The sequence below is a fragment of the Zootermopsis nevadensis genome, unplaced genomic scaffold (assembly GCF_977971745.1).
Source record: "Zootermopsis nevadensis isolate Lab colony 2312 unplaced genomic scaffold, Znev_1.0 Znev_ptg000007l, whole genome shotgun sequence".
Taxonomy (NCBI): Eukaryota; Metazoa; Arthropoda; class Insecta; order Blattodea; family Termopsidae; genus Zootermopsis; species Zootermopsis nevadensis.
The window spans coordinates 13,342,460-13,357,841 of NW_028259139.1; the positions used below are offsets into that span (position 1 = coordinate 13,342,460).

Genomic DNA, 15,382 nt, shown 5'->3' on the forward strand with positions numbered 1-15,382 from the left:
TGAATGTAACTGACTCAGTATCATGTACAATTACAGACTTTCGTGTTGGTTGTGTTGAAACTTTGCATTCTTCTATCAGGGAATTAGTGTGGATACTGATGGAATCTTTGGTAATAAGCACTTTGTATCACATACAGGCCGGCCGCAGTGGTCACGCGGTCTGAGGTATGGACCTCTTGCGCCTGGCCGCTGGGACCATGGGTTCGAGTCCCACTCAAGACATGGATGTTTGTCCGCGTCCTTTCTCTTCCAGTCTGATGGATAAAGACTAGCCAAGGAAGGCAAGGCAAAACCACCGTGGTATCTTCGCAAGAAACAACCCCTAAATGGGGTTGCAAACCAATCCTAGGATTGATAACCAACAACAAAAAATCATATACAGTAAAGCCAATTTACAATTGATTATAAGCAATTTGAACAGTTTTCAGTTTTTTAACACAGGAATTGTCTTCTGTGAAATCTATTCCACAGTACATGCCCCATACATTTATGATACAGATGACAAATCAGAATTTCATCCTACTTGAAGAGATACACCCTACAGTCATACTGCAAGACTGCAGATTCATACTATTAATACAAACTTTTGTGGTCTCTGACACATAAAGATGCATGTGGGTACAGTCTGGTTAATCCATTATGGCATTTCATTTATATTTATTTAAAAGTATGAAATTTTCTTGCGGCTGCATTCCATTTAGAAATTTCTGTAAAATTTATGTTTGAACCCAATGGGGAAAAAATTGAAATTCATCATCAGCTGTTTCCTGTAAGTGTCATGTTTACCTAGCTGGGATACAGATGTGGGAAATACAGAAAACTTCACAGGCATGTGTATTCAAATTACTGTACATTGTAGCCAGTTTTACAATTAACAAGTTTTCTTTTTCTTTTTTGTTTCCTTTACACAGCTACACATCTGTGTTGAATAATATTTCTTTTATTTGCACATGTGTCTCAATAGGTAGGTCACAATTACATTTATTTCTTTCATGCCAGTTTGACAGTAGCAGAGATTTTAATGTTTGTTTCATAAACCTTCATATACTTCATACTTGCAAGTGCTCACTATGAGTGAATATGATTAGCTGTCAACATACATTTCTAGGAAAAAAATTATTTGTACATTTATATGGTCTGAAGTACCAAAGGTTACAGAATTTAGTCAGTATTAACCTAGATTCTCATATTGTCTTAGTAACTTTACAGGGTCATTCTTTGTTTACAGAAGTTGAATTTATGTAAGCAGAATAATTACAAATTAATAATTAAATTTGCTGTATACTTCTTTGCACAGTATCCAACAGTGTGTATTATAAGTCAACAATTTTAAAATTTGCTGCCACTGTGTCAGTTGTAGCAGAATTTGTAGGTACATTTATGATTTGCTGTATCACAAGATTTCTCATTCATAACTCAAAAGCTTTATTACTTATTGTCATAAACTGAATGTAAATACAGACATCTCATGGCTGTCATGTTTTACATTCCCAGAAGAAGTTTCCTTTATAAAAGTTGCATAGTTTAAATTTATTTGCAGCATTGCATTCCATGGCACAGCAAGTGGCTTGCTGAACTCAGATATTTTTCATGTTGGTATGTTTGTGGCGAAGTATTAATAAATATGAAGATGTGGGCAACATGGTGTCTGTATAGTTTTGTGAACATCTTAAACAGGTTAAAGCCATGTGTGACAACAATCTGTTTAAAAACGGTAGGACTGTTACACACTCTAACATCAGTTGCAGTTTTTCTTCTTAGAAAACATTTGTTTGATAAATTTTCTATTCAGGAAAGTGAAATAAGAGGTGCTTTATTTTTATTGCTTTACAACTTCATTTAAGAATAAGCTACTTGGGAAGTCTTTGGAAATTAGGAAGGGTTGGAAACTGAATGGAATGCATCTACTACTGATCTGTGTTGCTGACATTAAATTAATTGGGGGGGAAATTCTCTACAAAGAATTATTAAAAGAGGTTTGTCTTACACAGGAGGAATTAAGTATATGTTTGTTCCCTATCACCAGAATGCAGAATAGAATTATAAAGATTAATGAAACATGTTTGAGGTTTCACTGCAGTGAAGATGTTGACTATGGTAGCCACCAATAAGAAGATTGCACTCCAAACCATTCAGAAAACCACAATTAACAACATAATCTTCTGAAAATGTTTAGTTCTGGTGGAGCTTATGAATTTATACTCAATAGTTTAATGCTGGTGCGATTAAATAGAGGAGAATGAAATGAGTAGGACATGTATCGTGCATGGATGAAATGTATGCAAAATTTTGCTGGGGAATTTCAAGGGATGAGGCCGTGTGGAAAACCTTGGGAAAATTGTAAATTGGATTTTCAATTTGGTGTGAAGGTAGGGACTGAACTGACAGTCTGGTGGCAAGTTCTTGTGATTCTTAACATGGAGTTTGTTATTATTTCATTAATTTGGTTGTCTATCTACAATTATTAAGAATGATAACAAAATTATGGTAAACACTGCAAATAAAATATTCACAAGTGTCGCCATATTTATGCTCTTTGTAAAGTGTTTCTTAAAATAGCCTGATGTAAATAACAACTGAAACAATTATACATTTTTTATAAAATTATTGAATTATGAATGTCATTATAATCGCGTTATCCTTGCTCGAGTTGTTTATGTGGATGATAATTACCCTTTACGTCACATCAGCTGTGCATGAAATCACCATGTTTTCCCCCACCGCGTTATCGGTGTAGGTCGCAGGTTGTTTGTGGTGTTATCTGTGTCTGCTAGATGAACCAGTTGAACCGTATGTTACCACTGTTTAGAACGATTCAGTATAAAAAAAATAACATAACATTGAACGGTTGTTTTCATGGCGGCAGGAAGAGAAATTGTTACTTTGCAGTTTGGGTGTTATTCGAATTTCATCGGCGCACATTGGTGGAATTTACAGGTTTCAGTAATGTTTTGTCGATCTTTAACCTTATTGCCCAACAATAAACAGGTTCGAAGGGTTGTGAATTTCTGACCAGTATATTCATACACCAGAGTTTGAGAAATTAACTATGAGTTGGGCTAATACTGCTTATTTCTCAATTCATTATATATCATCTTACCACTCGACGTTATGTAACCTATGCTGTTGAAAAGCGTTGTGAAATAGACCAATCAATCACAGGCTGCCCTGATAGTTCATAGTTGTTGAGGAACTCGAAGGTCTATCACTATGGTCATAAAACTGCCTCTGGTCAAGTCTGGTTTAAGCAGATTCAGATTGCTAGCAAAATCAATGACCCAGTTCCCTACACAAATTGAACTTATACCCTGAAGATGTTGAAAGTGCTTTAACTTGCCTAGAAGATGTTGGAAGTGCTTTAGGTTGTTTTGCATGTGCTTTTGACATATCAGCGAAAAAGTTTACATTCACACACTGTTCCACATCCCTTTCAAAATTTTGTCCACAAAGAAAATAGGTCCACTTATTCTCTCTGTAATCACAACACACCATGTGTCAATTTTAGAGGAATGTAGTGAATCTTAATGTATTGGTTTCTTTTTGTGTGAGGTCCAATATCTATTGTTCTGTTAATTTACCTCTCAGCAAAAGGGAAATCAAGCCTCATTGGAAAAGAAAATCAGATGAGGGTCAACTTCAGGATTGTGCTCACACTGAAGAATTCAGTTAGTTAACAACATTTCTCTGTGTCTGCACAATTGCATGGTTGTAATTTATGTATTGCTGCTGTTGTAAATGGTATCAGTTTTAGGAGCTCCTTGGCAGTACAGGATGACAATTCTGAAACCCTCATCTCTGGTGTAAGGCATCCCAATGATTTCCGAAGTGTATCTTGAAGCTGGCTAATTTAAGTTCAGGCTGATGCATTTATATTTTTTGCATGAATATTGAAGCCTATCCCAGTCTTCACAAAGTACTGTTTTGTTCAGTGATTCCCTTGTCTCTTTTAATTAATTTACAATCCCATGAATAGTTTTTCATTGTGAACCTGTAACATCCAGAAATATATGTCAGAATCATTCAATTTCTTTTCTAGCAAAATCACTTTTTGAATAGAATAGAATAGAATTTATTTGCATTAAACAGATCATTCATAGGCCCAAGCCAAGGATGTAAAACATGTCTAAGCACAAATATAATTTTTGGTTGATGTAAATGCTTCTGTGGAGTAGAAGGAGCAAGATAGGAGATACTCTTTTAGTGCTGGCTTCTTTATATTGTAATTCAGACTTTTTATAGTGGGAGAAAGTTATTTGAATAGCTTAATTCCAGTATAGTACGCTCCTTTTTGATATTTGCTTAGTTTTGTTATCACATATGAACACTTTAGAATGTCCTGCAAACACATGACATTTTTATACAGGAAATAAGAAGGCTAAGGGTGAATGACTGCTTATCACATTTACACTAGCAGGAGTTAAAGCAAAATGGGTCTTTGGAAATGTGAATGAGGTTGATCCAAAATACATGTTTGTTTACTGATGTAGGTTGACAGCAGATAATATGTGCTAAACACATTGCTCATGTCACTTGTTGGTGGTAAAATCTTGTGATTATTTATTCTATTCATATAAATTAACATCTGTAGTCATGCAATGAATGACCTGTTGGTTACTCCCACTGCTTCTATATTGCAGGAGGCTGGGTTTGAGTACAATGCAGATAACCCATCTGAAATTAACCATGATGTACTTTTTCGGGAAGGGGTCACTTCCAAGGTAACTTAAACTTTATCATTTGTGTACTTAAGATAAGCTGTAGAAAAGTATTTTCATATTCACTGCTTTGAGAACCTCAGATCTTATTATGCTCTGTTTGGCAACAGTAAGCAGGACTTTTCTGGCTTGGATTGTCTCTGATATAAGTGCACAACAAATATGTGCTGAGTATATTTTTTGCTTCAAAATGAATTTATTTCTTACAGACCTATCAACAATAAATGCCACAGATTTTACCAAACTTCGTAATTTTTACAATGGTCATCTGAGGGAGAAATGATTAGATAAATGTTAAAAAATAATGTGTATTAGATCAGACAATGTAAATGTTGCCTTTGGAAGTTGTTTCCACATGTCTGGTTTGTATCTCAACCGCTCAGGTTATATATCCACCCTGCAGGTGGATTATAGAAGCTCCTTGATCCAGTTGTATGCTAGAAAGTCCCTTTTATCATAGTGTGATGTCTGTATAATTTATAACCAACAGAGTATATTTCAAGCTTTTATTCTATTCCTATGATGTCTTATAATTGTATTAGGTTGCAGGTAGCTGTGTAGAAAGTTTATTTTTGGCCTACTTATTCATGTGCCTTTTGTCTGGCATGTTCACAGGGTCATGTGACATTTACTCCAAGACTGCTCCTAGTTGATCTAAAGGGCAGTCTTGGCCACCTTCGGCAGGAAGGGGACCTGTATAACCATCCTGAAGATGTAAACCCTAATAAAGTTCAGTGGCCTGTTGAAAAAGTGGATGTATTATGTACTCCTACAGTTGAAAAAAATGAATTTATAAATGACTTGGAGAGTGAAGAAAATGTCATGGTTAATACAGAAGCACCTGGTAACTATGAATTGTGATTTAGTAACACACTCTGCATTTTGCTTGTTCTGATAAACTATTATCTTAGTTACCTTGCTCATAGAACTCAGAAATATTAGGAGTGGTTCACCAAAATTAAATGTTTATGTTTATAGTTCTTGTTGTAAATAAAGAGCAGAAGTTGCCATTTCATTCCAAATGGCATTTGAGACTTAACTGTGGATCTTAAACTGATTTGTAGAAATAAGTAAATATCAGGGATTGTATTATAGTAAGTAGTTAAAAGAAAATAAGCTAGAGCTGTTTATTTCAGAGGTACGGAAGTGTGAAAAAATTATGTAACCCCTTGTAGGGCAATAGAAACTGTACCATCAGCTTCAGTGTTCATGACTTAACAAAACTTTTCCTATGGATTGTTAACTAATTAAATGCATGTAATAGAGTTGTTTGGCTAATGTGGAAGTTCGGCACCTTTAATAGTGTTGAGAGTTTTGTTTCTGTTTACAGTAACACACCACTGGCCACTTTCCTAAAATGAGGCCATTCCCTGTTTATTTAAGATACATTTTAGTTTTATCTTCCCATCTATGCTGATGTCATCCAAGTTTTGTTCTCTTTGGGTTTTCTATCAAAGCCTTCATTCCAAAAGTCTATAAAAGTCTTGGATTCTGTAAACAATTTTGTAACATTGAGTCATTTATGGTGAGGAATCTTGCCCAACACCAGAACTGAAAACCCACCCCTTGTTGACCATCACAACTGCTTATTCAACATTTGCAGCTACCCTCATATGTAGAGGACTTCACCATCTGCACACTGAGGATGCACTATGCTGTGGTGTTAAGGAACCAGTTGACATTTTCCTGGACATCATAAAGAGGCTTATATTTGTAACAGGGATGTGATGTGGTTTTGTGGAGGTGGAAACATTTTAAGTTTTTTGTCCTTTGAAGTGTTAGATTTGAGACAGACTTCTGTTTGGATAAATGTGACATTGTATATGCAAATGGAGCTCCAAACAGAGGTGCATACTCAGCTTCATGTTCCAGCCATGTTTCTGTTCGGAGAAAGATTTTAATGTATAGAAGGAAAAAGCTGTTCTAGACACTGTTAGTAAAGATAAACATCCTGTTGTTTCTATCAAGCCAATGTAAGTGCCTCCAGATGTGAAGGTAGCTGCTAACATGTTGGATAAAGTTATGAGCAGCTGACAAGGGATTAATACTCCTCACCATAAAAGTGCTTGTGTGTTATAAAGTGGATCCGTTACTGAGCCTGTGTGAACATTTAAGTTCCATTTCTTGATCAGCTTTTCAAGGAGTTGATGTAAATAAATATCACAGCAAGCTGTATATGGAAGGTTGTTACAATGTAAAAGTTAACTGTAGTTCATTGCATCAAGTAAAATTATTTTACAGGCAGTCTTCCCAAAGTTTACAATTTGGACAGTGTGACTAATGTTTGGGCTGATTACCTTCGAACTAGGTATCATCCACGAACAGTGTCAATAATAAACGAATATGAACACAACAGTGACACGAAGCCTTTTGATGTGTTTAACCAAGGTGCAAACCTTTGGAAGACAGAACAGTTTCAAGATGACTTCACTGACCGCATTAGAATGTATGCGGAGGAGTGTGATAATATGCAGGTGAGGGACACGGTGTTTTTTGTGGTGATAGTGTCACACATTCAGACGTTCAATTATTGAGATTAAATGGAAACAAGGTTTTTGTGATGTATCTTAAAATATACAAGTCCATATTCATTTCTAATGTTATTGCAAGTAGTAGCGAGTAATCTTTTCACTTGTCTGCCACTTGTATTTTAATTTATTTAAGCAACTTTCTTCTTCCTATACATCTTCTCATTGTGGATTAGCTAATTTAATGCCTATATCAGCCTCATAATCATCTTTACACTGTCTCTTATGTCTCCTTCACACTCATTTATAATTCCTTGCTGTCTGTGTGTGTGATCTTTTCAGTTCTCTTCACTTACTATGTAGTAAGATTGTCATCTGTGCTATCAGCCATATATTTTTTGAATGTGTCATTGTTTTTATTTTGTACTGTCACCACACCACACAGTGGATTAGATTTGTGTGCCTCAGAGAAGTTGGGAGCTGTGTTAGTGATGGGTCATGCAGATTGAAGGGCCACAGAAACTGTTCTGGGCAGTAAGATAGCAGCTTCACCATCAAAAGACAGATAACCAGATGGCTATTTGTTATATACCAGCATCAGCACCATATTATGAGTGTTTCAGAATGAAGTGCTCAAAAAAATCTTAGGTTGTGAATAATATTGTATAGTAAACTTCATGATAATGTTACCAAATTAGAACAATGTTTGGAGTTCAAGTTGGTTAGACATGTAGCATACTTGGGGGAACAGACTACAGAATTTGCTGGGGAAAGTTGTTAGTCTGTGTAGTAGTTTTAAGGAAAATATCTTATTCTTTCATGGTCACTAAGTAACAGAATCTGAAGCCCGCCATTGACCATCAACCCTGTAACACTAATTCCATTGTGGCCAGCAGATTGAATTCTGTCAGTTGCTCACATTTTATGACACATTTGTACAAAATATGAAAAATAAAAGAAATACTGATAAAAAAAAGAGGGAGTGATCACTTTGGTTCAAACACTTGTGAGCAATTGTACAAACTGTTTAAATGGATCAATAAAGAATTTTTTTTTTATTCTGGCAACAAAAGCAGGGCCCTTTGTTTCCTTAATAATTTACTTTCAACTGAGGATCTTTATAAATGTTTCACCATGTAAATAAAGTAAAATGTAGAAATTAATTTAATTGGCTGTGTTATTGATAAACCCAGTGTTGGGTGCTGTATTTACAGGTGCCAATGTGTTTAAGATGAGAAGTAGACTTTTTTAAAATTAAATACATTGCATAGTTGTATACTCTCTAATTTACATATCAGTTGCATCTAAATTGGATAATGGTAGGCCCCATCACTTCAGCAGAGAAATTTGAGACTTTAAATAAACTGATGTTTCTGCCAGTTCTTTATTCTTATCTGCCTTCCCTTTAGCAGTACTCTTGTATCTGTGCTTTGCTGTTTGTTACTCTGTTTTACATATTATCCCTCATTTGGCACTCTATCTAGATGCTTATTTATGTAATATTCATTTATCCACCATCTTTATTTTGACACACTCAAAGGAAACATATTGTCATCAATGCATAATATATGTCCATACTGCTGTAGTTTTCTTTTCTTCAATGTTTCTATTCTTAGAGCTTGTCTAATGTGTTTTGGGCCTGGTCCTTATAAATAGCAGGTTCATTCACATCCACCATTATCTCGGAATATTATCTATATGTGGTAAAGTCTTGTTTCAATTTTCAGGGTTTTCATATTCTTCTAGATGGTTCTGATGGGTTTGCTGGTCTTGGTACAAGTGCTCTGGAATATTTAGAAGATGAATATTCAACAAAAAGTAAATTAGTGTTCCCAACTATACCATCTGAATTTAGCAACACAACAACATTCCAGGACAGCGTGCGACTGTTAAATTTAGCGCTTGGTTTCCACAGCCTGGCAGAGCATAGCTCTCTCTTTGTGCCACTTTGCATGGGTTCATCAGGTTGGAGGCAGCCAGGTGTCCCCAGGGATTTCCCACATCTACGGTATAATGTAAGTAATACTTCCTGACTTTGCTTCACTCTAGGGAGATGGTATTTTCTTTAATATTTTTTCATTTTCAATAAACATAATCCACTTCATTAAAATACATTATAACACATTACTTGATTCATCAATCATTATCTGTGTAATGCAGTTTTGGATCTATATAGTACAATCAAAAAATTATCAGATACAACCTACACATCCAATGTGGGAATTATTTGATGTACAGTTCAAAGAGAATACTCTGGGAGTAACTGTGTCAGGTCAAGTCTCGGGAGGTTTTTGGCTACTACATATAAGAATTTTACGAGCTTTTTATTATTGGCTTTATCTGTACACCACAAACATTACAGCTCTAGTACATATTACTTTCTTCTTCTTCCTGTAGCACTAAACACCTTTAAATTTGGCCTTGGCTTCCCTTGTGATCGATGTCCATTCTTATCTATTTAATGGTTTCATTCTCCATGTCCTTACCCCCATATTCCTCAGGCCTGCCTCCACAGCATCTAACCATCTGAATCTAGGTCTCCCTCTCCTCCTTTTCCCTCCTGGTTTGTCATCCAGCATCTTTCTTGCTACTTTTTTGTCATTCATTCTCATAACATGCCCAAGCCATTCCAATCATCATGATTTAATTATAGAGCTAATGTTCGGGGATTTTAACTTCTCTCTGATTTCATGGTTCATTTGTATTCTCCAACATCCGTTCTCTATATATTTTCCTCAGTACTTTCCTTTCCCATGTTATTAATAGTCCTCCCATTTTCTTTGTTATCGTTTCCCCACCATATGTTACGATATCTCCTATTACTGTTTTGTACAGTCCTTTATTGGGATATACCTTTTCTTTAGTATATGGCCTAGTGCATGGTAGCATTTATTACCTGCAGCTAGTCTAGCCTTTATTTCTGTTTTAATATCATTGATGTTAGTTACCAGGGATCCTAGATACATAGAAATTTCAGCCTTTTCATATTTCTGCCCACTTATTTCAATATCCATTGGTATGTTGTCATTATTATTTCTATATAAAATATATTTTGTTTTGCTTGTGTTTATTGTGAGTCAGTTGATTTGCCACAGTCACCATATCTCTTACTGTCTCTGTAACGTATCTCACCGCTTGTCCCGTTGCCTTGTTTTATTGAAGATTGTGCCTTCTGGGTTTATATTCACATTTCTGATAACCTTTTCCATGGACAGATTAAACGAGAGTATAGATAGTGAATCTCCCTGCCTGCTACAGTTTGGACATTTGTGGACATCTTTCCTTGGATTTTCACCTTGTTATTAGTTTTCTCTACAGTCATCTTGACCAACCTTACCAATTTATTTGGCATCCCAAATTCTTTCATTATTTCTGCTCTGGTAATGCTATCATATGCCTGTTTATAGTCTACGTAGACCTGGTGGATATCCACATTGTACTCGTAGGCCTTCTGTAATATTATTGTTAAGCTAAAGATTTGCTTGTAGTAGATCAGACACCACATTGGTATTCCGTACGTATTTCTACCACATATGGCACCATACATTTGTAAATATCTTATATGTAACATTTAGAAGCAAGATTCCTCAATAATTGCTGCATTATAGTTTATTACCCTTTTTATGTATTTGGCATGTTAAGACTGTAATCCACTCCTGTAGCATCTGTTCTATCTCCCAGACTTCTTCAATCAGACAGATCTTTCTCCGCAGCATACTGCCTCCATGCTTGATTGGTTCCGCCGTTATTAATTCTTTGCCCTGTGCCCTGTTCTTCATTTTTGTTATAACTCGTGACAGTTCTTATGAAGGTGGCAGTAAACTCCTTTGAAATATTTCTCGTTACCTAAACTATATGGTGCTACAACCCAGAAGACAACCATCTTCATAGGGTCAATTTGTTGAAGGTTGTGGGTAATGAGTTGCATTGCTGTTGGTTGTTCCAGAGTTCCCTAGCCTATCACAGCAGTGCTGTACTTGCAGCTGCTCTGGATACGGCGACTCTTCGTTATCGCCTGAAGACTGGAATGCGTACTTCTCTGTCAGAGATGACTGACTCTTTAAGCAGGCTGGGTCGTAGAGTTGCTGTTGCAAGCCTAGGGCTACCATTTGCCATGGAATATGATGCATACCTTCTGGACACACTGGAGCAGTGGGAAGGCCCCCTTTGGCAAACCCTCTCTCCGAACTGCAACTTAGAGAATGATCGTATCTGGATCCAGTCAGTTGTATTGCGTGGTGTGCCGAAACTGAGGCTCAAGAGGTAAGTTGCTGTAAGTGTTTAATGAAATAAAAACATGGAAATGAACATTCATGAGGGAGTTTGTTGGTGACCTGTTGAAGCTAAATTCTTTTAATATATATATATATAAATATATTTATTTTTACAGTCCATACACAAACGTTGAAGTTTATTGATGTTGTTAAGATTATATAATATTAAAACATTTTGTTGTATAAAATATTATATTTGGCGCTCTTAATCGTACATACGATTTTACATTATATTATTAGCGCTTTCCATCTATTAAAACTACATGTTTCGACGGGTAATACCGTCGTCTTCAGGTTTTTATCAATTTTACAATATTTTAAAATTATTAGATATTTAATGCAATGTATTATAATGATCTGTGGTTTGTTTGTAGTTTTCTATTTTCATGGTGAGTTGTTTGTTTGTAGTCAGACGTTTTATTTATCTGTGGAATTAATGTTTAATTATTATCTTGAAATGAGTATGGATTGACATAGGAAATAAATAAATAAAGAATATAATTGTAAAATATACGAAAACATTTTATTTATTTCCTATGTCAATCCATACTCATTTCAAGATAATAATTAAACATTAATTCCACAGATAAATAAAACGTCTGACTACAAACAAACAACTCACCATGAAAATAGAAAACTACAAACAAACCACAGATCATTATAATACATTGCATTAAATATCTAATAATTTTAAAATATTGTAAAATTGATAAAAACCTGAAGACGACGGTATTACCCGTCGAAACATGTAGTTTTAATAGATGGAAAGCGCTAATAATATAATGTAAAATCGTATGTACGATTAAGAGCGCCAAATATAATATTTTATACAACAAAATGTTTTAATATTATATAATCTTAACAACATCAATAAACTTCAACGTTTGTGTATGGACTGTAAAAATAAATATATTTAATCAAACACAAACATGATGCATTTAAGTTATAAATTAAATTCTTTTAGTTCACATTTGAACATAAATCTAAATTGGAGGGATATAATGCCCCACAAGCTGGATCTTTCAAGAAGAACTGAAGACATTTATGAAGTTCATTCATGATCATGACTTGCTTACTGACTCCATGAAGCCTAGTCCTTCCGCAGAAACCAACAGTCCATCAGCCACTCATGAAATTCCCAACATTTTATGGAACCCAAGGGTTCATTACCATATTCACAAGAGCCCACTCCTGATCCATATCCTGTTCCAGATGACTCTAGTCCATACCACCCCACCCTATTGCTCCAATATCCATTTTAATATTACCCTCCCACCTACATCTAGGTCTTCTGAGTGGTTTCTTTCCCTCTGGTTTGCCACCCAAAACCCTGTTTGCAGTCCTCTTTTCTCCCATGAGGACTACATGCCCCACCCACTTATCCTCCTGGACTTGCTCAGTCTAAATATATTTGGTGAGGAGTACAACTTATGAAGTTCCTCGTTTGCAGCTTTGTCCAGCCTGGTAGTATTTCGTCCCTTGGGTCTAGATATTCTCCTTAGCACCCTGTTCTCAAACACCCTCAGTCTGTGTTGCTCCCTTGTTGTCAGAGACCTAGTTTAATACCCATACAAAACTACAAGAAGAATTATAGTTTTGTATATTGTAATCTTTACATTTTTAGATTGCAGAAGAAAAGGCAAAAGGTACTTAACACAGTGGTAGCAGTCATTACTCAGAATTAATCTGCTCTTAATTTCCTCATGAATCAGATTTTGATTTGTTGCTGTCGCTCCCAAATATCTGAACTTTGCCACATTTTTTAAGGATCCTTTAGCTATCAAGTACACCCATGTCGCGTCTGATGTCCTGTACTCCAACTGAATCTAACTTATACCATGCTAATTCTCTTGCAACTGTTCCCAGTGAACCGGCCTCTACAGACTCCTTATATTCTGTGTGCCAAATCTCATGTTCATTTTCCTTTACTTAAGTCATTCCAAAGAATCTGTTTCAGTCCAAGGCCCTGTGTAACATTTCATAACAAGTTATTGTTTTTATGGTGGGGAGTTGTTAGCCCTATGCCCAACACCCAAGCTGGAGGACTACTGCTTGTTGGCTGTCCACATCTGCTTAGTTAATACATTCATAGCTAACCTCCATATCAAGAGACCATCTCCTCCATCTTTAACCTGAGGACATGTATGCCATGGTGATGAGGGGACCCACAATACATGGTTCATGACTACTGAAGTGAAATACCATTACAACATTATACATCTACTTCAGCGTTTATTCAGAATATTTGCTTGGAAAGAAAATCCCTCTAGAATGAAAACTGATGACTGTGTGACAAACCATATGTATGTGTCTCTTGACATCCATTTATCATTACACTGAAGTCTAGCCCGTAATTGGACCGATGAGTACTTGTAACAGAAATGGTGTTTTTCTTTCTATCCTGGGTAATCACAGCTTTAGTGGTGGCAAGGTTGATTTTGCAAGCAACACAATCAATAAATGTATGTAATTCAACTGCTTGTCTGCCCACATTTACAGAATGAAACAGAACATATGAGGCAAATATGTATGTTTACATAAAGTTTTCCTGAATTTAGAATTGGTAGCTGAATATAGGAATGTCTTGATGTCACAAAGGTAGAACCTAACAGTTTTAATATTGATCTTCACATGCATTTTTTTTTGCTTGAAGTGCAAGAAATGAGCACATTATTGTGAAGGTAGTATCTGCTGTTGGTCAAACCATCTTCAAAAGTTAAGTGGATTTTTTTAAATTTGGTATTTGTGTATCTACACTGAAAGCTGTCAGAATAATTTAATTTGGTTCATATCAATCTGTTGTAAACCCCTACTGTGTGTGAAGCTCAGTTTCTGACTACATAAAATTTAACAGTACAAGGTTTGTCTTACGAAAATTAAGTTTACGGTATAAATGTAGGTCTGATTGAAACCTACATTTATTTGAAACAATTTTTTGTATGGTGTGCATTTAACGATGTATGAGGAAGAGTAATGCATGTTTCTGTGCATTGAAGTGTCTGTACTAGTGAATTATATTTGTCAGCAGTAGATATGTATATGCAGTAAATGAATATCAAGAGCAAAATGTATTTAATAAAGTTTAACTCTTGTTTATGTATTTATTTACCCAGTGTGCAGATGCAGCAGGACAGGAACCCAGCGTACACATGCACCAGCGTGCAGGAAATGCTCAGTCTGTTCTTAACATGTTGCTCGTATGCTACAGCATCTCATGTTACTTCTGCTGACTCACCTTGTAATGTCTCCTCACCATTTCCCCAGATCTTTTCTGAATTTGTTGGACTGGATGGTTCAGTCAGTACTCAGAAAAGGCCTGGAAATATTGGTAAGTGTCAAAACCTTCGTGTTCACTTACTGTCAAACCTATGATACGAGGCTCGTCCACAAAGTAAGTTTCCCTGGGGCCGTTTACAGAAACAAAACACAATTTCATGGAAATATTTATTGCAACAGATACAGCAAGTGTCCAGATATTTTTCAACATATTCGCCACCGGAATTGAGACATTTGTCATACCGTGGGACCAACTTTTGAATACCTGTGTCGTAGAAGTCTGCCGCCTGGGATTGGAACCACTGTGTGAAAACCATCTCCGCCTCTCTGTCATTCTCAAAACGCTGACGCTGACCGGACAGGAATTTCTTGAGGTGTAGGAAAAGATGGAAATCACTGGGAGCGAGGTCCGGGCTGTAGGGTGAATGATTAAACACCTCTCAGCTGAACTCCTGCAGGAGACTTGCTGTCCGTCGAGCCGTGTGCGGCCTAGCGTTATCACTGACCGCACTTCACAGTCGGCGGGAGCTGGAATAAGAACCTCCATCTTCAACAGCTGTAACGATGCTACTGTGAGAACGCGGGAAGTACCGTTAGTGCATGCGCCATGCTACGTCATTGCTCTATCACGTACGCACAGTCGCTTCGC

The 15,382-nt window shown here is 36.2% G+C and overlaps 1 protein-coding gene across 7 annotated transcripts in view; it reads left to right on the top strand.

Annotated features, from left to right (window-relative positions):
* The first annotated feature begins 2,743 nt into the window (after positions 1-2,743).
* The window catches only part of mst (misato mitochondrial distribution and morphology regulator), a 29,423-nt gene continuing 16,784 nt past the window's right edge, over positions 2,744-15,382 (top strand). For 6 of the 7 annotated variants that reach the window (XM_087344327.1, XM_087344332.1, XM_087344326.1 and 3 more), the window contains exons 1-7: positions 2,744-2,988; positions 4,638-4,718; positions 5,331-5,559; positions 6,957-7,189; positions 8,911-9,198; positions 11,130-11,446; positions 14,571-14,785. In XM_087344327.1, coding sequence (XP_087200453.1) covers positions 2,857-2,988; positions 4,638-4,718; positions 5,331-5,559; positions 6,957-7,189; positions 8,911-9,198; positions 11,130-11,446; positions 14,571-14,785 — 1,495 coding nt within the window. In that variant the 5' untranslated portion in view covers positions 2,744-2,856. The remainder of the gene's footprint in view (positions 2,989-4,637; positions 4,719-5,330; positions 5,560-6,956; positions 7,190-8,910; positions 9,199-11,129; positions 11,447-14,570; positions 14,786-15,382) is intronic. The other variant, XM_022063753.2, reaches the window with a different exon arrangement.